This window comes from Rhinolophus hipposideros (genome assembly GCF_964194185.1).
Source record: "Rhinolophus hipposideros genome assembly, chromosome: 2".
NCBI classification, from domain to species: domain Eukaryota; kingdom Metazoa; phylum Chordata; class Mammalia; order Chiroptera; family Rhinolophidae; genus Rhinolophus; species Rhinolophus hipposideros.
This window is the reverse complement of record NC_138048.1, coordinates 97,421,003-97,446,436: the sequence shown is the minus strand read 5'-3', so window position 1 is coordinate 97,446,436 and position 25,434 is coordinate 97,421,003. Positions and strand designations below refer to the sequence as shown.

At 38.5% G+C, this 25,434-nt stretch overlaps 1 protein-coding gene across 2 annotated transcripts in view; it reads right to left on the bottom strand.

Annotated features, from left to right (window-relative positions):
• Positions 1–2,485: 2,485 nt before the first annotated feature.
• MAP3K7CL (MAP3K7 C-terminal like) overlaps positions 2,486–25,434 on the bottom strand; it is a 36,598-nt gene continuing 13,649 nt past the window's right edge. The window contains exons 3-5 of one of the 2 annotated variants that reach the window (XM_081074562.1): positions 23,009–23,070; positions 13,123–13,238; positions 2,486–3,656 (exon numbers count right to left, since the gene is read on the bottom strand). In XM_081074562.1, the coding sequence (XP_080930688.1) occupies positions 3,476–3,656; positions 13,123–13,238; positions 23,009–23,070 (359 nt within the window). In that variant the 3' untranslated portion in view covers positions 2,486–3,475. The remainder of the gene's footprint in view (positions 3,657–13,122; positions 13,239–23,008; positions 23,071–25,434) is intronic. The other variant, XM_081074563.1, reaches the window with a different exon arrangement.

The following is a 25,434-nucleotide window of genomic DNA, read 5'->3' as shown; positions in this document are numbered from 1 at the left end:
TCCCTGCTCCCAGAACCTGTCCCAAGGATACACCTTGGGATAGAATGTAGTGTTGAGACTGTCTGGACTGGATATGATCACTTAAAGCCCCCTGGATAATTGACTGAACCCTCTTAGGGCCTCCACATAAACTTTTAAGATTTGGTGGGAGAGGGTGGAAAACAACTCGCCTTGTGGCCAGCCAAGACAAGCCTCATAAGTAAGTTCCCTGGTTGTTAAAGCTGCCACCACCTATCTGGAGTGGTCTGCCTTTTTTTTAGGTCTCTTCCTGCCCTCTGCATATGGGGGTGTCGTGAGGGAAACCCTGCTCACTGTGCCATTTGTCATGCGAGGGACCCTGCTCGCTCCGCCATTTGTCCTGTGAGGCAGCCTGTGGGGCCTCTGGTCCCACTCCCCACATAAGAATGCAGGATATGATGAGGCCAAAAAGGAACACCCACGGAGCCATAGGTAGGGGAGTCACACTACTATAGGGGAGGCTGGAGTCACATGACCTGCAACCTGCTCTCTGCTTCTCTGCCTGCCAACCAACCGACTTACCAACCATCACAGCCACGGCAGTTCTATCAGTGGCTAATTGGCTAACTGGTTACAGCTGATGGCCAACTAATCACAGCCAACGGCCATCTACTACCTGAGCCAGCACCTTTCCATGTAAGGCCGAGAGCCTGGAAACTGCTCTCTGGGACTCTATCCCCACAGGGGGCCAGTTTCAGATTTTACCTGGGAAGCTCCCAAAAAGGTTGTGACCCAATGTAAGTGTATAGCACCCTTACACTGAATTGAATTGGAATTCCACATCCCTTTTAGTGACTTATTTGTGCTGAGGTAATGATACACCCAAGCTCAAGTACCAGGATGATATAAACATGCTCTGCCAACATCAACGATTAGAAATTTGACTTCCAGCCACGTGTAACCACATTCTTTTCATGTCTACATAAACTAAACGCCCCACAAAGAGTAAATTCTTTAGTAGAGCAATGCAGAATATAACGCTGGTTAGATTTTCCTTTAATTCTAGCTCAAAAGCAAGCACGTTGACCTTAATAGTGATGGGTCTCTGTGTTCACCTTGATACTGACGGGTCTCTGTACTCCGTTTTAATGCTCTATGACATTTTCATTATGGCTAACAGCAGGGTTATTGTAAATGTATTTGAAGATAGTAAATTCTTAAGTGATTATGCATTCTATAGATAATATGCCGTGGTAAATAAGATTGAGGGAAACTTGCCAAATGAATGGAAAGACTGATAATGTAAGAAATTTTGCTTTAAGATTTCTCTGATTATGTTACCAAAATAGGTGATGTTTTCATATCATTAATGAATAAAAGCCTGCTTGAAACACACACACCTAGAGGAATGCTTGCTTTTGAGTCACCAATAGATATCTTTTGGAAACACACAGTAAAATTTCAGGCTGAGACTAGCACAGATATGAAAACTATTTACTTAGTGTCTCTTGAATGTAATATCAGTAATGTTCAAATATTTTGACCCCGTTAAATCATTTTTATTCTGATAAAACAAGGAGCTTTTGGAACTACATTTCCCTGTCCCCCATTTTCTATAAGAAGTCATGACTGCTTGAATTCTGTAAATATATGTAATCCTCTTCAGATGGGCAGCTACCAAAAACGAATCCTGTTCTGAAAGGTTTGTAATGAACGCTTATTACTCCCACTCCATTAACCCCAGATTTGTATAAATTTAGTGAACAACCCTTTCTTTGTATTAGTGTTTATAAGCCTTGGGGTTACTAAAAAAAAAAAAAAAAAAGTTCTGCCAAGATAATAGGGACTTTGACCTTTGGTCAAACGCTAAAGCAGCTTAAGGGTGAAGAGGGTCGCATGACATTAAACTTGATCTCTGGAAAAGCTTCACTTTACCAATGAGGAAACAGGATGCTTGCGGACCTCACGGACTCCACACCACATGGCAAGACACCCAGGGCCCTGCGAAGTGCTCCTCCTTCTTATTTGCCCAAGCTGCCCTGATTAGCCTAGCCCGAGTCAAATCAGCCTTGACACCACTGGCCAGACAATTTTTTGTTGTTGGGGGGCTGCTCGGGACACTGCAGGATGTTTAGCACCATCCCCAGCCTCTACCCTCTGGATGTCAGTAGTACCCACTCATCCCAGTTGTGACAACATCAACAAAAATGTCTCTAGACTTTGCCAAACGTCCTCTGGACATAAAGTCACCCCCAGTTGATAACGACTGGTCTTTCCCAGGCCATCTTATTGTTTTAATAAACTATTCTCTTTTATGTTTTCTGGGCAAATACCTAAGACGCTAGTACATCACATTCAGTATTAGAGGTAAGTTGTTTATACTATGAGAAACCACAGTCTTTCCAAGAAAAGGGATTTTGCTGCTTTTTTGGCACATGCCAACACAACTAAGAACAAACTCTGACTAGGGTTAGCCAATTCCAACTTTTAGCATAAGGGAGGCTAACAAAGGGGCAAAGTACAGACTGACAGTTTTGATCCATGTTTAATGAAAAAGAAGTTACATGAATAGAAATGGACATAAAACAAAAGAGATCAATTTGGGGAAATATCGTAATAGGAAGAACAAGGGGAAAAATCATTTTAATCCTGAATTTACTCAGACATTTCTGTTAGTTATTACTGATCCAAAATATCTCCTTAAATCCAAAACAAAGTCATAGTTATAATTTTACTGATGTTTTCATAGAAACTCGCCAAAGTAATGTCTAAACAATTCTTTTCCACTTTCCCCATGCCCCAGAACACACACAAGCAAAGGCAGAGATGTTTGCTGGGAAGTAACGTGGCGTGAAGAAAATGTGGCCTTATCTGCTTTTTATTACAACAGCAAGTTTGCACTGGCAAATGTGTTTTTGGCACAAACATACTTTCTGCTAATGCTGTCATGAGAAAGCTTTTATGATATACGACCATTTATTCTTAGTACAGTCAATCACTGGGGGATTAAATCTAACTGGTGAACATAAATATATGAGGAGAAGTTTCTGACGGTTCAGATTTGAGCACAATTGAAATAGCAAAGACGTGAAATTTAAAAATGCACAGATGTGGAACTGCAGTGAGCATCTTACCGGTTTGTTTCACGGCTTAATTCTGTTTATGATTCTTAGCGGCATCAGTCAATATTCTATTTTTATCGTTTTCTACCCTGACGTATAGTATGATCATGTCTTCCTAAATAAGAAAAAAAAAAAAAAAAACCAAAACCTTTGGAAATGAATGATGATCTCTGAAAACATCCTGGTAATAGGTTTGCTTTAATTGTCTTATTTAAAATAAAATATCCCTCCTCTCAAACTAGATTTAGCAAGCACTAAACTCATTACAGACGTTTGCCATGTGGGTAATAAAGAGAAGTGACAAGATTTTATTCACTATCCCTACAAAATACAAATCTTTTGGCCAGCACACAGCAGTCACCAACGTCTTGACGCGCCCACTGAATAATTTAAAGTTAGGACGAGCCCTGTCTCTTCTGATACTGTATTCTAAGTTTTTCCAGTTGCTCTACACACTGTGACTGGGCCAACTTCAAGGTCCGATTCTCCTCCGTCAGCGCCTCAAATTCCCGAGCCAGCTGAGCAGCATCCACCTTCTCCTTTTCCGCCTGATCCAGCTTGGCAATGAGCTCCTTTCTGCATGTTCGGGGGCAGTAAAGAAGAAGCACAAAATGTAACACAAATAAATTCAATTGTACAGTGATAGCATAACGGAAGCAGAATGTTTTGCTCTGCTCCTCTAAATTTTACCCATCTCTACTTGCCCGCAATTACTTCCTTTTATTTTGCCAGTGTCACGAGTTTTAGATCCTTTATTTTCTTCTAGCACCTCTAACCAGACACATCTAAAATACTACACATACATTTAAAAATGCTCAATAAATCCTTTGACAGTGAACAAAGGTGATCTTTTTAAGACAACAAATGGTAAAAATTCCAACTAGTTTAGGGGGAAAATAAAACAGAGTAACCTGTTTATAATTTAAGATACTTTCTATTGTCTTATGGGTAGGAGTACTATGTTTGTCCCTTACCTAGTCTTTGTCCTCCAAATTCAGTTATCTTCTGTTGTTTTTTTATTCCTGAGTTTAACAAATCTTTACTAGTTCTTTGAACTAGAGAATTCCACCTCCTTCCTGCAGATATTCTCTTCCATGGCTTTCCCTAGTCCTCACATATCTCTTGCAGCTCTAATTAACAAAACAATATCCACAACTGGTGCTGGCCTGACTATAGAACTCAGGAAGTGACTAGGGTTATTGGAGAGAACTTGCAATGATAACACCTTAAACAGATTCAGTTCTCAGTAAATATTTGTAAATAATTAATTGATGTAAATACACACAATAAGAAGCCCAAGATTTGCAGTCCAGGTTTATGTTTCATAAACATGAAACCCCAGAACAGGTCCATTCCCCTTATGTGGGTCAGTTAATTCTAAACTAGATCTGAGTTCTTCTTTGCCTCAATATAAGCGTATGTCACATGTCTTCCTTCCCTATAGGGAACAGTGCAGAGAAACCTGGAAGACTATGTCAATCAAGTGATGGAAATTGACGTCACTCGTAATTAGCTAGCAATTTACTAGTGAAATACACGTGACTAGCAATTTACTAGCAATTTACTAGTGAAATTGATGTCACTAGTAAATAGCTATCACAGGCACCAAAACACAGCACCCTTTCTGTGACATTCCTGCCCAAAATGCACACACCAACCTCAAAGGGAGAGAAATTCGACACAATTGCTAGCCTATACTCTTCAAAATGTTAGGAAATGTTCCATATTTAAAAAACTACAGATAATTGACAATTAAGCAATGTGCAATTCTGGACTGGGAAGAAAAATAGCTGTGAAGGACACTATTGGGAAATTGATGCAATTTAAATATGAACTATGAATTAGAATAGTGCCGTATCGATGCTAAAATTCTTCATTTCAGTGATGTTACTGTGCTTAAGTGAGCGAGTGCCCTTGTTCTTAGAAAAATACTGAAGTATTTAGGGCAGTGGAGCATGAGAGATACAACAGGGACAAAGGGAAGATAATCTGGAACACTGATATGCACACACACAAATTTCCTCTAGGCTCTTATCGATCTTTGAACATCCATGGTGTTTACAATATAAAGGCTCCCAATAAATACTTGCTGAATGAATAAGTGAAGAGTAAGTTACCTCAGAGACAAATAGAATATATTTTAAAGACAAAATAGAAATTCAATTTAATTGAAAATGTCATACAGCTAATACTGTGTTTCCCTGAAAATAAGACCTAGACAGACAATCAGCTCTAATTAATCTTTTGGAGCAAAAATTAATATGAGACCCATCTTATATTATAGTAACATAAGACCAGGTCTTATATTAATTTTTGCTCCGAAAGACGCATTAGAGCTGATTGGCTAGGTCTTATTTTCAGGGAAACATGGTAAGAAAGAGTCAGATGTTAAAGTATTTTTAGCAAATGTTTAGGGCTCTTTGCCAATAAGCATAGTTGAAGCAGAAAATGTTGACAATTAAATATTAGTAAAGTCCTTTATATAACTATGTTAAATAAATTGATTAGTAAAACTTACATAAGTAAAAAATGAAATAAGCCTCTAAACCCTCCACCCATCAGCTTATCTATTCTTTTTCTTTTTTTTTCCATTCAAATTAACTCTGTTACACATATAATTCAGATAGAAATAGAGTTTTGCTTTCAAAACATTACCAGGGAGTTGGCCGTACTGTGTTCTAACAATGGCTACTGTCCTGGTTCCATAGCTGAATTCATTTAAAACTCCTGAGGACATCTGTTAGTAGTTTTGACTAGTAGAGAAAATAAGTCACAGATTTTACAACTAAAAGAAATGGTCATGATTAGCTAGTCTAATCTTCTTAATATTGATTGAAGAAAATCAATATTAATTTCTTCCTTACTGGAATCAAGAAGACTTAATTGATAGGTTTCTAAATTAGTTTCATGTATTTGATAAGCAATTATACATATATTCAGTGAATACTGTCCAAATGTCTATTGTCCCCTGTCGAAGACCTATTTATATAGACATATTTATGCTCATCCATTAACAATTCATAATTAAACCTGGCACATCAAGCTACAGAGACAATCTTATAAATAGATGATCTTAGGAACAAATCAATATCTATAATTAGCTAGAATGTGGTCCTGCCTTTGCCTTCTTGTTTATCATTTCTATCATTTCCTTCTAGATAATGTGATATGGGGGTAGAAGACCACTGTTGCAGGAATCTTATTTCTGAAGTCACCAACCTGTAACATATGTTTCTACATGAGGTACTTCACCAGTGAAAAGGTCATAATCTGAGTACCCAATAAATCACCTGCTGTCCCCATCCTAAGCCACATGCCTGAAAAAGGTCTTATTTGCTAAAACAAATGAGGGAAAGGGAAGTCTAAATGAATTGGTCAAGAGAACTTTGAAGCTCTGTGGAAACTGATTCCAAAATGAAGGAGATTCTTTATATTGTAAGAGGTTAGGACATGGTTTCATCATTAGGACATATATGTCTCTGCTTCCAGAAAGACCACTACCATGGTTCTCGAACTTTCAAAATTGACTAAAGACTTTTATTTGGAAAATACAAAATCCTAGGCAGTTTGGCCCCAATGAGCTAAAGAGTTCTGGATAATATAATAAAACTCTACCTTCATCACAGGGAGAGTTTTATTTTAAGTAGTGATGTAGACTGCACTGTTGGTTCTTGAGAGATGTTTGTTCTAGTACAAGTGTTTATACACAGGAGAGAAGAAGTAGATGCCTTAAGATGAAAAAAAAAAGCACGTGAAACTCTGTCTTCATTTTAAGCAGGTGAAGGAATGCTACTGAAGTGGACTTGCCAAAGCACAGTCTAGACTGGGGTGAAGACCTACAAATGAATAACGCATAAGGAATACATATATTCTACGGGGTCTGACAATTAAGATCGTGAACTCATCCTAGAAAAAGTGCTACATACCCCACTGCTGAATATCACTACAGTCACCTTCGAAGTGCTCCCCTTGGGAAGCTAAGCACTGACGCCAGCGTCTAGTCCACCCTTCAAAGCAATTTTGGAACTCTTTTTCTTGAATGGCCATCAGAGCTCTCCTTGTATTACCCTGGATGTCCTGAATGTCATCAAAATGTCTTCCTTTCAATATTTCCTTTATCTTTGGGTAAAGAAAGAAGTCATTGGGGGCCAGATCAGGTGAGTAGGGAGGAGGGTGTTCCAACACAGTAATTTGTTTACTGGCTAAAAACTCCCTCACAGACAGTGCCCTGTGAGCTGGTGCATTGTCGTGATGCAAGAGCCACGAATTGTTGGCGAAAAGTTCAGGTTGTCTAACTTTCTCATGCAGCCTTTTCAGCACTTCCAAACAGTAAACTTGGTTATCTGTTTGTCCAGTTGTTTCTCCAGTCCTGGAGTTTTGCTAGCCGGGTTAGTCTCAGGAAACAATCTCTCCTGATGGAAAATGAAGTGAAATCCTGTACCATACCCAGGCGGCGTTTTACTATATCAGACATCTTAGGAAAGAGGACAGAACTTTTCGCCCATGTTGCTACATACTCTGCAAACACTCGCCAGGTAATACCTCCATTTATTGTATCTTGATGACACTGAAAATCTCACTTCTGGGGGCTGAGTATTTATTTAAGAAAATATTCTTGGAATATAACAGTGACATTTGGTTTTCAATGTTTTATAGTTGTGGGGTCCTTTTCAAAGAAAATCATACCCTGAAGCAAATAAAACAGATAAAATTGATTTCTCTGCCTGGCTATTATACAGTTCCTTGCCTGACACCTCCCCATTCCCAATATTTGAGAGGTTCCCCAGAACACAGTTTAAAACCTCTGTCTTTGGGAATGTCCTAAAGAAATAAACGTTTCTGACCAAACATAAAAATCTCTTGTTACTGGGGATTTCAGAATAAATTAAATACCGTGACTAAAACAGGGCTATTTTTAGACTATGCTTTTACAAATTACATATGCTGTCTTGTTCCTCATCTTTATATGTTCCTCTCAATGAGACTGTTGCTCCCCCATTCATTACTTTATGTATTTGTAAAAGACATGAAAATATGTCTGACGTTGATTCTGGTATTTCCATATGAAAACTCTTCTCTGATGTTTTTGCGTGAACCCACTAAAGTTCTATGACATTTTTTTCAACTTAATAATAAAAAAAGACAAATAACCCAATTAAAAAAAATAGGCAGAGGAGCTGATGGGCATTTCTCCAAGAAGACATAGAAATGCCAAAAAGCACATGAAAAGGGGCTCGACATTTTCAGCCATTGGGGAAGTGTAAATCAAAACCACAATGAGACATCATTTCACACCCACTAGGATGGTTATAATCTGAAAGATATTATAACTGTTGGCAAAGATGGAGAGAAACCAGAACTCTCATACATTTCTGGTGGGAATATAAAATGGTGCAGCCACTTTAGAAACAGTAAGGCAGTTCCTCAAAGAGTTACTTACGCATTGACTTATCATGTGATCCAGCAATTCTACTTCTAGGTACACAACACACGTGGCTTGAAGGCGTATGTCCACACAAAAACTTGTACGTGAATGTTTTTACTAGCAGCATTATTCATAATAGCCAAAAGGCCAAACAACTCGAATGTCCATCAACTGATGATATGGATAAATAAAATGTGGTCTATCCATACAATGGAATATTATTCAGCAATAAAACGGATATGAATTCTGACGCATGCTACGTGGATGAACCTTGAAAACATTATGCTAAGTAAAAGAAGCCAATCACAAAAGACCATATGTTGTTTGATTCCATTTGTATGAAATAACCAGAATTGGCACATCCACAGAGACAGAAAGCAGATTAGTGGTTGCCAGTGGCTGGCTGGCTGTGGGAAGGGAGGAATGGAGAGGGATGACTCAAGGGTACAAGGTTTTTTTCTAGAGTGATGAAAATGTTCTAAAATCGTGGTGATGCTTGCACAACTCTGTGAGTATACTGAAAGCCACTATTTTTTTAAATTACATACCATTTACAACCAGACTTTTCTAAGAGTTTAGCACCTTTTCTTACATTCCAAGTCAACCTTTTAAACGCCACAGCACCCAGTACGTCATATAGTAGAAACAGACAAGTGGTTTCTCCTTTGAACAAGATAAAATACTCTATCTAGATCAAAGCAACCTTTACTAATTGTAAATCTAGCTGTAGATCTAATTGTCGTTTAATGGTATACTTTAAAAACTTCCTGTCAAACAATTAGATAATACATTTCAAAAATAGTAAAGTGTCTGTATCTTACTTCCATGTATTTCCACTACATAAGCAAAAAAACTATATGCATTATATAAAAGCTTATAATATTTATTTTAAAAAGCATGTGCACACATGTAATTATAGAAAACATTTATTCACATACAAAAGGCCTAGAAAGTAATAGGCAAAATGATAGCAGGATTTCTGTAAAGATGTCAGAATTCTTGGTAATTTTTTTTTTTTTTAAGGAGGGCGCAGCTCACAGTGGCCCATTAGGGGTTCGAACCAGCAACCTTGGTGTTATTAGCGCCACACTCTAACGAACTGAGCTAACCCATCACCCCCTTGGCAATTTTCTAAAGCTTTCAATAAAACTGACTTTTTTTTTTCAATTGATAAGAAGAAAAAGAAATCCTATGAAAGTAAGAACAAGGTTTTCTTACATTATTGGTCAATAAGCCAGAAGTGATTCTTTAAATTCATTCCATGCTGAGTTTATAATCCTAGGAAATGTTTGAATCTCTTTATCCATCCAATAGACATGATTTAAAATAATAGTTATAAGCAACTCTTCTAGCAACTCTGCAGTCTCCCAAACTTGATCCAGGGAGACCCCCTCTGGAGAGGAGAGAGAAGTTCAGCTTAACCTGCGCCCTCGTGACTCCAAAAAAGAAAAACTCTTTTCCAAATACCTGAGCTAGCATCTCTCTTTGTGCCTAGTAGCTTACACTAGCCAGTCACCAGAGGCAGTAGGATCAGACACACTTTATGAAGTGATGAGGAAGAAATTTTCATCCAAATCAGCAAAAAACAAAGAGCCAATCACTTGGATCAAATCCAAATTATTTTGCTTGAAAACAAAAATTGTTTAGGAAAATATGTGTTCCAAAATCAATTTCCATTTCAGTAAAGTGCTAATGAAAACAATGATCACCCTTGGAGTGCTAATGAAAACAATATACACCCTTGGAGGACCAACCTCATTCATTTGTAAGTATAAGATATAACCACACTTCCCATCTTAACATTTTAGCTCAGCAATCCTTTAGAGCTGACATTGACTGCATATTTTAAATACAGACTGTAGAAATTACAAATAAAACGTGTACACAGAGGATGTTCCTATCTCCTGTAATCAGCCGCTCTAAATCACCCTCACTCATACGTGACCCTAGGCAACCCTCCCTGCTCGGTGATCTGGATACAATGAGATGTTAAAGGGTGTCCATGCTTGTAGGAAACTATGAATATACACAGTCAGAAATACAGTACACAGATTTACTCATAAATGGGTAACTACTGATAGCAGCATCCTACAAAAAGTGCCAACAGTATCATTGCTGTGAATTTTCCTTTGCTGGGGAAGAGAGCTGACCACGGTGGGATGGTTGGGGTGGGGTTATGGGCCAAGCTTTCCTCAAGGGAGGGGAGCACTGGGCAAGCTTAGCGGGAGGAAGGAACACTCTGAACCTCGAGCTTCGTGGGAGCAAGGGCGCTGGGGCAGGACAAGTGCATAGTCCAGGGTAGTTCAAGACTAAGGAGGAGATTGAACATTCCACAGAGGTACTAAAGTCATATTGAGGTAGGTCTTGAAATCCAGATCAAGAACTCAGTGTCCTGTTCTAGCCATGGGAAACCATAGGCAGGGAAATGGGTTACAATATTACATTGACCAAGATTTGAAGTACCAAGTCCCAATCCCAAATGACAGAAGCAGGAATGGAGAAAAAGGAATTCTTTCTTTATGAAAAAGAAAGAAAAAAATAACAATAAAAGAATTTGGCCTTTGCCCCACACCTAGCCAATTATTTAGGAAGGCTTATGAATAGCTAAGTTGGGGGTTTGGCCAACATCTTTGTGGTTTGGCAGGTTGTATAAAGTACACCCACTTGTCTGCTAGACACCTTCTTTCTAGAGGTCAGCTTTGCCTTTCTTATTTTGATACTGTGGTAATAGGTACCCCCATTTATCTTCGCTCTAAACACAAGCAGCAGGAATATGTTTCAATCAAAGACCAGATAAGTCACGCTCATCATTATCCTATCATATTTTTTTAAATGCAATATTAAAATATACACTTATAAAACATATAACTTAGTGGGTGAGTCTTGCATTGTCTCCCCCCAAATAAAGAGCCACACATTGGTTAATTTAAACATTAGGTTGGTGCAAAAGTAATGGTGGTTTTTGCAATTTTTTAAAAAAAACCTTTTAAACCAATTATTTTGCACCATCCTAATAACAGTCAACCAGGACATTCAATCTAAAGAGTTTACAAATAAGTACATAATTATTGGTTGTTGTTTTCTGTTGTGACACCACAGTTCACAAACACACACACACATACACACACACACACACACACGAAGAGACATTTATAGACTAGAGGTTATATAAGTCCTCCTTCACCTTCACCACTGGTCATGTCATTAATAAGCTTCTTCAGTTCCTTTATGAAAATTTTCTTAGGACTCAGAGTGGGTATAAATGTGCAATATGCATACTCCAATCAATTTAGGAAATCTCTTAGACCAAAAAGAAAGTCTCAGACATATGAGGAGAAAGTTGTGTTTCTGATCTCATCAATACCTTTCAATCCCCTGTAACCAAAAGTCCAGGTATGATTGTATGTTTGCAATACCCCAGAGTGAGGAAGTAAGAAAAGGCTTGGAAGGTGGTGACTGAAGCCTTACAGTAAGTATAGGAGTCTGGCCCTAAAATGCATACCACCCCCACCATGTTGTTCTGTCCAACCACCACTCTGGAGGGGTCTCCAAGGAGTTCCAAGAATTTCGTAAATTTCTCAAAACAAAATAGAGCTCACTTGCTTTGATTTAAAAAATCAGTGATAAATATACATCATAGATCACTCCTGTAAGAAGAAGGAGAGAAGGAGTAAGTTAAAGACAATGCATTTGGATTATGTGTCACTCATTCAACATAAACTTAGCCGGTACTGACATGCTATGGACTGTGCTGGACTTCAGGAAAACAATAGCGACCAACACCTGACACTTACCTCTCCAGGAGATGGAAACATCAATGAAAGGTTTCCCTTCCCTAATAAATGTGTTATTACAAACTGACCAGTGCTGTGACAGAAAGTTGTCTGATGCTTTGAAAGTATGAAAGAATAGGGATCACTGGGATAAACATCAGCAGAATTGAGTTCAATTAAAAAGGAGAAGAATTCTGAAACCAAAAGTTATGAGTGAGTAAAATTCCAGTGCTTTAATTAATAAGACTGTATAATTCCTGATGGCTGAATATTAATAGTAATAGAAACTGACAAGATCAAAACTTACTCAGATTGTTGGACTATACAATGCAGATGGTCTACTAATACATAGTCAACTAATACATTTATCTGATTTCAAAGAGCTATCTCAGTGGCTCCTTTACTTAATGTGGGAACTCCACCATATAAGCGTTCTTTGAAATTCAGCCTCAGCCTAAGTGTTCTGGGTATTCTGGGCATATTCACAGGGAATGTAGTATGGCTCCAGGTGGTATTTTGGCATTTTTAATTTCCTGAACTAAAGATGCTCACTAAACCTTAAGTTTTGGGGAAGGAAGCACTCTTGCTGTTCCTCTCACTATTCATAAAACAGTTAACCTACAGCAGTGCTGTTGGGGTCATGTCTATAATCAAACATGACATAATGGAAGTTGCCTAGTAACCTCTGAACCCTGGAAAGTCGGTTTTCCTCCAGCCCTTCTCCCTCCCTGTCTCCCCATGCTCAGCCTGTCCCTTCCCTACTTGAACCCCACCCCCAACTCCCGCACCACCACCACCCAGCCCTTCCATGACCAGTAGACAGTGGACAGCACTCAGTACTTACTTCCTTTCCTCAAGCAGAGCGATTTCCTTTTTGACCTCATGGTATTCTTCTGCTATTTGGCAGTGCTGTTTGAAGACCTGCATGGATTCCAGGGAGTCATGACAAGGTGGCAGAGGCTTCACAAACAACAAGAAGAAATCAGTCCATTTTCTTGCATCAGAATAAATTACCAACCATTTTTGCTTTGCTGACGTTCTTTAGAGGGAGAATTTTTTTGCACGAGAATAGCATTGTCAGTCAACAGAATTGGGCTGATTCTACTTGACTAAAAATAGAGAGCTGGACTGATATTCCCCCATGCTCATCTTCCAATGTCACTCACTGGCATTCTCAGGCCCGAGCCAGAGCTGAGAGACCCACTCACTACACGTCAGTTACCTGCCATGCGTTTGAGTAAAAATCGGTTCTCATCATGATTCTGCACTTCCCAGAAATCTTGATCTCTGCTTTAGAGTGGGCAGCGGTGGAAAATATTTCAGTTGTCTGTTTCAATGACCCCTTGCTTTTTGGTCCTGCAGCCTAGAGGCATAGTCTCATCTTGTAGAGTAGCCCTACAAGAAAGGCTGTTTTCTGAGAAATGCATCCAAACTGAAGAAATGGTGCGCTGGAAGTGATACTTGCAAGGATTAAGGAACCATGTGAAAGACCAAACCCCAAGCAAAACGATGCTTGTAACATGTGAGCGCATGGAATCATTTGCTTTCCTCCCATCCATGAGGGAATTGAAGGTCAGCAGGGCAAGCCTTGCTAAACCATAACTTTTTGAAAATCCTACTTTTAGAAATTCTTTTTTAAAGAACTAGCTCAGAAGTTCATAATTCTGATTTCTAGTTAGCAACATGTTATTAAAACCATTACATTTAGAAATGCTAGTTAATAGTCATTTAAGGAGTTTTTTAACCACCCTTTTTAATTATTTATAGGAAAATGCTATATAATATCAAAAATACAATTTCATTGTTAAATAGGCTCTTCAGTCTAATCCTTTCTTCGTAGTAGTCTATACATGTAAGGGACATATATGACTACGTCATAGTCTCACTAATTTTATATCAGTAAATTGAGAACTAATGAATTAATCACAAAATACCAGAACAGATACAAGAAACTTGCTCCTCTCAATGACACAGATTTCAATGGGTGTCATACTTAGCGACCCCACCCAGGATGCAATAGAAATTCTACAAAGTTTATTGTCTAACTGATAGATGAGATGACTTTTCTTATTTATCATGAGGCTTCTGAGTAGAGATCTTCTAAAGGAAATAAAATTCAAAATAGATTTGGAGGCAATTTACCTCACATGGAACATCTGTTGTGTTCTAATTCATGGAAAATCCACCAATAATTACTTTACATAGTATCTTTCCTTATTGCCCCATGAAAAAACTCACAGCATAAACTCAACATGATGGAACCATTACCTCTTTCTATCTAGAAATAAATTGGAAAGTAATGCCCGGTACTACTACAGTACAACTCACCCCGTGAGATAAAGCTGTTGACAAAGGAATTCAGAATTCCTGGCTCCTCCACATGTGTGTCATTGAAATCACCACCCCATCATCAATTCTCACCTGTTACACTGGCAAATTACCAGGTATAACAGTAAGGAGAATGAGAGCAATTTACTCTGGGCACTTTAGCCAAGCTGCTATTAAATCATCCATGCCCTCCCTGTAAGAAGGCTCCCGAGACGCCAGGTACCCTACCATATTTTGCGGTGTATAATGCGCACAAATCTTTTTGGCCCAAACTTTCAGGGGGAAAAAAATCTTTTGTTTTAATTTTTTAATTCAAATTTTTATTTGTTTCATTTGTTTTAATGTTTTAATTTGTTATTTGTTTTAATTTGTTTAATTTATTTGTTTACATGTAGGTATTTGTTTTTTGTATTACAAGGAAATTTTAGCATTTATTTTTTAACATATTATGGTACAAAAAATTTTAGGTCACAAATAATTACAAAACACTAGAACAGATACAAGAAATTTGATGTACTGGTAACAAATTTACAATATTTACACATCATAGAAAGCCAAGAACTCTTCCGTGTTGCAAGTTCATCATAAGTTCAACAACACGGATTATTATCGTATTCCAGGGTATTATTTTGCATATGGATATCGTTATTGGTTTCTAGAGTTACACTTTTAACTCATAAGCATAAATAAAAGAATTAAAAACATTTATATAGATATGGAATTAATACTACCCATGTGTAAGGCACACCCTTATTTTTCCCTCACAAATTTGGGCAAAAAAGTGCACATTATATACGGCAAAATACAGTATTTCCTGTCCTTATGAGCACTATAAACTATACTGAATTCAATCTACAATTTGCCACACGTAGGTACCTGAACCATGATTCAGCATAGTTAACCTATGTAAGATCCAGAAGATTCTATGACTCTGGATAAAGGTGTGCAGTAAAGAATATAGATGAAAGCAGCCATATAAAGGGAGAAGTGCCCTTTGTGCTATAATTAAAAAGGAAAACTGAAAGTTACATAGATAACTTTCTTAAGAAGAGAGGCCTCTTTCCCTCCTTTAGCTTGCCACGCTGCGATGCTTTTTATTAAATGGGAATTTTTCTCATTGGTTGTATTTTTGTTAGTGCTTCTGAACTGTGGAAAATTTGAAGATATTATTATATATATGGTAGCATCATCATGCTGCTAAGGGTATATGAGATAGGAAATATTTCAAGATATATTCAGTGTCCTCAGATACTCTTAGCAGGATAAGCACGCTACTAATACATAAAAATATTTTCAAAGTTTCCCACAATTAAATAGTGCCAATTAAAAGAGAACAAGAGAATAATACTTAATGTTCAGTGTTTCAGGGAGTAAAAGGATGCCAGATATCACTTCAGCCCCTAGCTATTTCAAGCCCTCGCTTCACCCCAACCTGACATATAAACTCAGCACCAGTACATGTTCTCCCAATTTTCATGAAAGCATTAAAGAGCAATATAGATTTTTTAAAAGCAAAGACAGACGTTATATTGCACAACCCACCATATTGTAAAATTGTCTTATTTGTTGCCAGGGGCTGGAGAGAGGAAGAAATGGGGAGTTGGTTAAATGGGTACAGAGTTTCAGTTTTGCAAAATGAAAAAGGTCTGGAGACCCGTTGCACAAGCACAATGTGAATGTATTTACTGAACTGTACATTTGAGAAATGAATAAGATGATTGAGATGTACCATGTAAATATAAACACATCCTATCAGGAAAAAAATAATTAAGATGGTAAAATTTATGTGCTGTGTTTTTTACCACACACAAAAAAAGTTAATGCGAAAAAATTATCCATTAAATCTTTCTGCTGCTGCCAGCCCATCTTCTAAGCATTGCTACCAGGACTTCGCACCTGAGGCTCATTTCATTGGCACCCAACCTTTCTCCCCAAGGAACTTAAAATTTCTCACCCCTTTATAATCCTGGGCCATTCATCGTTAACCCCAAACGTTGCTGGACAAATCAAAGTGCCCTCTGGTCAGCAGGACCCGCTGTCCTTAGAAGGCATTTGACATATCTGGACGTTTATTCCAGCCCAGGAAATTCACCAAAGAAGTTTTTAAGCACATATGTTCTTATCTCAACAGGAATTCTGGTGAATAAGAGTACTAAGATATTTAGGGTTTATACCTGATATAAAAAGTACAATTATAGAGTGATGGAATGTGTTGTTCTGTATGATATAGAATACTCTGATTACTTTGTGATATAATGTGTGTTTGTGAACTTGTGTGTATGTGTGTAGCATCTTAAGGTCCTCACTGATAGTGACCCTCTCTTACCTTCTTAAAACCCCTCGAAATAAGAGACAATGTATGACCAACAGTGTTCATTGATGTTTTTGCCTGAGGAAATAGATTCCTAAAATTCAAACATGAGAATCAAGTTTCCAATTTAAAATAGAGCTAATAGTAAGCTTATGTCATGTGACATTTAAAACATTGGCACTCATGAATTACTTGGCCACACATGGGTTTAAGATACTGTCTAACACACGTTCACATTAAAAACTAAAAAAATAACTTAAAAGAATGCCTGTGGTAACTGGATGAACAGAATCTATTAACTTCTTGGAATAAGAATTAACACTTTTATATTTATTTCAATTCTAATTGCTTAATTTCAACTATTCTTGTCCAAGAGATTTTTGGAGTTATGATATAATCCAATGCTGGGAATGGACAAGCAATAAAAAACTCTTCACGCTGATAGGGAATTTCTTTTTGCATCTGGAAGAGAAAATTTCCTTGTTACTTTCTCCATAATTACGCTACAATCCTCCCATATTTTGGGTACGTTTATCCCATACTCTTGCTCAAAGAATAAAATATTACATTCCAAGGAAAAGGAATCCAAAGATACTCGATTTGAAAATGAGAAGGTGAAGGCATTCTTCCTGTAGTAGCATACGATTCTGTGGGATCACAGAATACTTTTCAGACGCACCCAATGCCAGGGTATCTGGTCTACTCACAACACAGCCAGTTCTAAGAAGGTTAAATTAAGACAATCTCCTAACAGTGTCTCAAGGCAACTTTGAAACACTTTTCCAAGACACAGATTGGGGTTTGAGTGAGGTCAGAGCCCGGGAGGGAGCACTTCCTCTTCACCCCCTTTCCTCCATCTCCGCCTCCTCCAGCTGCTGCCTGAGGACAGAGCTTGCAAGGGCTTTAAATTACATGCCATTGCGGGTGAGCCACTACTATCTCTGGTATCCACCCCACTCATCAGGACCGATTTAACAAGATGAAGTAACAGAGAAACCACAGGCTCCTGTTCCAAGAATGCCAGCTTGAGCCACATCATCCCATCTCCACTCTATGCCCAGGGCCATCAGGTTATAGCAAGCTCCTCCTGAAATGGACTCAGGCCTCTGGAAAGGGCCCCATGGGAAAGGACCCAGCCAAGCCTCTCTCCACAAGGGGCAAAGCCAGCTTAAGCGTTTCCGTTTTCTACTTGGCTTCTTCAAACACTACTGGCCCCATCCACTTCAAAAATGTAAGAATTTAATTTTCCTCTCCCAGCTTCCCACACACAAGATATATTTAGGAAGCTAAATATTCTACAGTTGCTGAGCAGACTTTGTATGTATTCCTTGATTTCTCACTGTTACCTTTACTGGGGGGGAAGTAGAGGTGTCTGGTGTAAATTTGTGTTGTACTTTTAATGTCCCCAAATTAATAAGCATAATTTGTTAAAACTAAATAAGAAAACATAGTCAGGACTAAATGCAATATTTGAAAACTCTATTATCTTACAATTTTAAGTACTTTTAAAAATATTTTCAGAACTGACTTTTTTACTGTCTTTACATTATGGTCAAAGTCAGCACTAGTAAATATGTGGCATATCTTATACATTATATAACATTGGAATGAAGGATGTTTAAGTCCTTTCTATCGATGTTAGCAATATTAAAGGGAGCAATAACTCAAGAATGTCTCAAACTTTTCCAACATGGTATGTCCTAATGACCACTGGGTTTCTCATAAATAAATAAATAAATAAATAAATAAATAAATAAATAAATAAATAAAGGTACCATTGTAAAGCTCCAAGTATCCATATATATTTTCTCTGTGGTCACAGCAGCCACAGAGCACAATAAAATACCTTTCAACGTGTGTGAGAGAGAAAATGGCAGACATCTTCAGTGTTTCCTATGGGACTACTTCCTAATCGCGTTTCCAGCTGGATGTTCAAGAATCCTGGAATGCTAAGACCTCCATTTTCTACTATTTTCCTTTCCCAGATATCAAGCGATATATTGATGCAAGACCTAAAAGAAGTGTCTGGAGAGACTCCGCAGATGACAGGATATAATAGCCCACAACTGAAGTTCTGAATTGTTTATTTGTGGAAGTGACATCAGTTTCTGGACTTACCAGACACTGTCTGAGAGAAGGCAAGCTCAGTGTGTGCCACAGAGACACCTGTCACTGTCTTCTCAGATTGGATGGGAGGGCTTCAGGAGGAGTTGAAACTATTGCTCCGTTTGGTTAAAAGAAATAAAAAGTCATATTGCTTGCCAAGTACCTTAGCTCAATGAAAAGAAGAGGGCATCAGAACCTCTAACCCTAACTCAAAACTCCAAAGAGATGCTTCTCTTATTTCACTTTACACATATAATTATAAATGACTAGCCCTTAAATACTTCATTCGATAAAGGATTACACTAGGGAAGGAAGTTTTTGCAATGTACTTATTAGCATGTCCTCTGATTATAAAAACATACTCCTCATTCCAATGCTAACAATTAAGACCACATTGCAGCTTAGTTTTGGATCATCTATAGGTCAAACCTGATCTCCAAAACATCACAACATTTTTAAATTTGAAGACAAATTTGGTCCTGACTGAGACGCTGGGCCTATTAAAGGATTGTGCCATCCTTCAGATGAGAAGGAGATCCGTCATTACCTCTTTTTCAAATAGAAGGAAAATGAGGTCTAAAGAAAAATAATGGTTTTTCCTTCATTCTTAGAAGTAGACATAAAACTGGGCCTCCTTTCTTTTTGACTGTATGGTCTAAACTAGCTCTACCCAAACACTGCCTATAACGGTCATGGAGAATTTAGAAACCAATTTCCAGGAAAGGAATCCGCACAAAATAGAATCAACCTACCATCTGCCCCTGGACTGAGGCATAAGGCCCACAAATGAACATCATCAAGACATGTTCATTTTAACACCTACCTTGCCCCAAGGTCTCTTGCCTAACATTCTGCATTAATAGAGACATCAAGAGAAATGTTTGTCATTGCTATTCTTGCACAAGGCTTTTTTTGGCTTCTGTGAAAATAGAAGCACCATGAATTACATGCTCAAACATGTCCACATTCTTGGCAAAGCAACAGAAAAATCTTGGGGGTCAAATTGGTGATAGAGTATCTACCAAAGAGATATTTTATAAATGACAACAGAATGTGTCATGGATATAGAAAAGTCAGAACAGATTTTACAAGGTTCTTCTACAACCATATCATGGCAACTTTGAAAACCTGAAACAAAAAAAAATCTCCACCTATTAAATAATTTAAGCAGTCTATAGGTTCCCCAAAAAGTGTAAGGGAAAAACGGCTACCTAGATCCAGAATCAGAGATCTAATCTGAAGCAGAAATTTTATTTAGACCAAAATTTGACCTCATGCATGTTTCTCATCTCTAAAGTGGAGACATAATAATTAGCTTTTACAATTGTTGCAAGTGTCAAATGAGATCATTTGTGGGGAAATACCCCTTCCCTAGTGGTCTTCAATGTGCATGGGTGGGATTTAAATCAAAGAGTATGCAGTGAGTAGGGTTGGCAATAATCACCTGGCATCATTTACTTTTCACCAGGCAACTTTTTAAGGCTCCAGTAGAGATAATCAAGGGTCAGTTCTTCCTCAAGCAAATAGTGACAACCACAAGGCACTTCATCACTTAACTTTTATTCTTCCGAAGAGGATTACGATGGTCGGTAAAATTTCAAGAGCCATTACTATGTGATGAAAGCACATGAGATTGACTGTAAAGATGACCTACTCCATGAAATGGATTGTTCCTTTTGTACATAAAGCATTTTCATTGCTTTCAGTACAGAGACTTCCTGCTGCAGAATGGCTTAAATGTATATGCTTATGCTAAGCATGGAAACAAGAATCTCCTTTCAGATGTAGTTTTCTATGTTAGCTTTCCCCTCTCAATCCCGGCCATCTTGGTTTTTTGTCACTCATGCCCTGAGTGGAGAATAAAGGTAACAGGCAACAGCCCTAGACAGCGGCAAAACTAACCAAATGGCTTGACAACTGGTAAATGTTTGTAACAAACTCAGTCATATCCTTCTCACCCAACAAACAAGCAATTACTTAAACGCTTTGAGTTGTAATGCTGGGAATGTTCTCTCTGCTTATGAAGAGGAAAAGCAATACCATATTTTAAGGGTGGGGGAGAATCAAAATCCATGAGCTAAAAAGCAGGTTCTCAACTGCCTAACTCATTAAAGATCAATAAGGATGAAATGGTCTCGATGGATTAAAATAATTAAATGGACTTAATTTCCAATATATGTCAAGTGGAAATAAAGCTATAAAATTCAAATGGATCTTGCAATGCTTTAACAGAAATACTACCTGGATAATTGCCAGGGGTATTATGAATCCTGTGGAGAATGATCTATGAGCCAGGGAAGACCATTAATGTTCCCAAAGGAAAAAAATTCTTTGCCAATACAAAAAACGTAGAATTAATGGTCCACAATTTGATGGGGGAACGAGAATCTGAATATGCTTTTACTGTTTGATTTTCAAAACACGTTTCCTCCTTATTTTCATCTAGCTTCCGTGATAATAAAAGAGCTTTGGGGTGACAGTAAAACAATGGAGGGACAAAAAACTGTGATGGGGAAAAACATGTAATTATTATTTTACAATCCCAACTACACCACCAACTGCACACGCAGCCCTTCTGTGATGACAGAGCTGATTTGTTCTCCATGGTGACAAGAAGAGATATTGGAGGGATATGGTTAGATATCAGAAACCAGGACAGCTGGCTGGGTTGAAGACCCTGCATGGGGCACAGGAGAAGAGGGAGATAAGATGGCTGATAGCTACAGAGAACTTTTAGAAGAGGACAGAGCAGTCTATGAGGTGATCAGTATAACCCTCCCACCTCCTAGAAAATCTTCTATAATCTCTACATAATTGATATTGTCTGTTGAGTAGACAGACAATTGGAGGGCTGTGGCAAGGCCCAGGACTATGGCAGAGATGAGAATGAGGGCTCCGCTAAGAGGCCCAGTCACACATGAGTAGTGCTGGGTTGATTTTTAGAGGTCACTTCAGCAGTGGAGCACCAGCTTCCAGGTTTTCAACTCAGTGAACTGGGGACTGAGACAAGAACTGGAACCAACGAAAAGGGACACCATCTTGGCTCTTCCCACCAGGAGGGGCTGTTCAGGACCCGGGGTCCCAAACTCAAATGACTTCAGGAGACCAAGCATACCCACTGATGGGGAAAGCTTCTGGGAACGTCAGGGCCTGTTGGGATCTGGAGGTTTCAGAACCCTCCTAAAGGCTCTCCAAAGCAATATTTAGAGGGGGGAAATGGTGACTACGCAAACTTCTGTGCACGGCATTCAAAACCCCTATTAGATTTGTCTAAACGTGCCTGCAAAGGGAAGCACTCAAGTGAACATCCGACCCAAGGCTAGTATCCAGGAATTTTAGGCAGAATGTCTTCCTAAAGCTATCTTTGCCTGGACTCACAATATAACATCCAAAGAAAATTAAAATGTCATTAATTAGCTCCTTCCAAATAATTCTGGTGTATTAAAATGGGACATCCTTCATAGGTCACCCATAAACTAAGCACACGAAATGTCTTTCTCCTGGGTCAAACCAGACAGTACTCAGAAGGTTTAACATAAAATAACCATATTCTATTAAATGCTGTCAGAGAACTGGGAAGGGGAGAGGGTGGAGTAGAGAAAGGAAGTATTCTGAAGTCCTGCCACATGTGAAAAGTATCAATACAGTTTATTACTAAATCACTAACCCCAAATGGGCCCAGTCTGCAATGCAGTCGATCCATCCACAGAAAGGAAAGCAGGGACTAACCCTGTTCCCAGGCTACGGACTCCTCAAACTTAGAGCTGGTTTACACCGCACATTCTTGATATTTTGGTGCTGCAGCCAGATAACCAGACAAGGATGTTGCATGAGGTCTACAGCCTGACTTTGGAGCTCTAGAAATGCAAACCTTGATGAAGTGAAAGCTCCCCGCTCTGTCTCTAGACTTTCCCAGTTAGGCCACTCCTCAGTTCAGTATATTTTGTGCCACTAAAAATCAAAGAAAAAGTAGGAAAATCCTTACCTGTAGCTGCTGGTCTAATTCTGGAAAGGCCAGAGGAATGGAGTCTTCAGGAGGTGTATCATCTAAAATATGAAAATAAGATGATCCTTCACTACAGAGCCCTTTCTCTCACAGTTTTCCTGCTATTAAACCACCTTTAGACTTGCATAGGTAAACCATCCATATCTACTGCTTCAGTTATTTTCATCATATTAGTTGGGAACAGATAGAATGCAGAAGACAATTTCACTCATTTTCAGTACAAACAGAAGCATGGAGAGCTTAGTCGGCTAGACCAAAATTTTGCAAACATATCAGAATCTTCAAATGTTCTCTGGTAATTCTCCAATTAAGAAATACTGCTCATCTTTCAATACTCCTATGTTAATATATATATATATATACACACACACACACATATATAATATAATTATGTATTATATTTATATAATTATATAATATATAATTGTATATAATATAATTATATAATATATTATATTGTATATACATTACATATTATACATATATACACATACATATATACATATATATGTATGTGTGTATATATATACATATATCATATATATGATATACAGGAAAGTGCTTTAACAAGGTACTAAAGAGGGGATCAGAACAACCTTAATTGGACACAAGAACATGTTAGTGAAAAAGAGAAGCGTTAGTTCTGCTCTGATTGACTCCCAGAGTGACAAGCTTTGATGGTTTTGCTCTCTGCTCTTACCACAAACCACCACTAAATGGCAGTTAACCAGAGCCTCGTCCTGGGTTACAGGAGGCAACAGGCAGGTACCCAATCAGGGTATTCCTTCCCAAGGCACCAGGCTGCACCCCCAACCTGAAGCCCAGTCCACTGCCCTGATGCAGGAGAGCCTGAAATGAGAGAGATGGGCAGCTGTCTTCAGTTGCCTTAAATTGACTGACTGGCAATAGGCAGGTGTGGCTGGATCAAAGATACAGTTCTCAGAAGCATCAGCAGAAACCTGAGGAAGTTTGACCAAATATCCAAGCCACCCCCAATCTCTTCAAGAATGTACTGCTGACCCAGCCCTGGCACGAGAGGTCAACCCCTTTATCATCAGAATTGCCATATCTCCAAGAGGACTCTGGCTCTGTCGTTCCATTGGCCATTCATCTCCCACCCACCCCACCCCGCCTTGTTGACAACACCTATTCCAGGACACGAGACTGGGAATAAGACAAAATGTAGGCACAAAGAATAATTAAAAACCAAGGCTAATTTTAAATTATAATAAAGGCAAGAAATCGTTTTTACGTTCTCACTACCATAATCAAATTTATTTACGAAAACCTTCGATGTTCTGTTTGAACTAGAGGAAGTAACCCAGGTCATACGCAATGCAGAAGCAAGTAGCTGCTCTCTACTCACTGGAGCACAGTCTAAAATAAAGCGCAGCAGCAGGAGTGCCTGGCTGCTAAGGGATTACATTGCTTTGAAGGCACCGAAGATCATTACCAGAAAGATAATTCAAACAAGGACAGTAGTAACCTCAGCCAAACACCTCAAGGGTCACGTCACCTAATAGCTCTGGTATATATAGTCAAGAGTGGTATAATAATACTTCCATTTAGAAGTGGCTTAAGACAGGGACAGTGCATCCCCCAATTTGAATCCATTTGTTCCTGTACCTGGGCCAGACAACGGAGGCCCATGGGTTCACTCATGCTAATTAGCTTCACAGAGCCAGTAGAAATGGGAAATCTTCCCAAGACCCTTGCTGCAGGCTGGAGGACTGTCTTAAGAGGAAACAAGATCCAATGCCCAGGCCCTCTGAATGCTCTCCTTCGACTCAGATTAGAGGTGACAAATTCTGCCAAATACTGTGGCTTTTTAAATCCACCCATCCTTTGCAAAGAACTGGACAAAAGACAGAAATATTCATTTGTTGCCAACTGACCCTTTAGAGGTAGCCTTCATTTCAAAACCTATAGTTTGTAAAACTGATTTGGGTCAAAGGTGATTTAAATGTACTTCAATAAAATATCAATTAACCCAGACATCATGATTATTTTAGCTCACTGAGTTCAAGGCCAGAACAATTTGGCATGGGTAAATGGGAACATAGTATACTCTGGCGTCCCAACCCTAATAATCATAGATGAGCAGGCACTTGTTGGAAGGAGAAACCAACTACTTCAGTAAAGTACCAGAGCAGACAGCACAGGCTAGAATTTTAAAAGACAGCCAGGAATGGAACTCAAGGCTTAACGGGACTTAATCTACCTTGCTCCCTCTGAAGTCACACTCCTTCCTGCTTAATTATAAAAAGGAAAAAAAAAGTTATTAATTTGCTGACTCTATTATATATATGGTATACATATATACATATATGTTTATATATATATACATATAGAATATATATACACATACATATATATACATATACATACCAGAGGTGCCAAAAAAA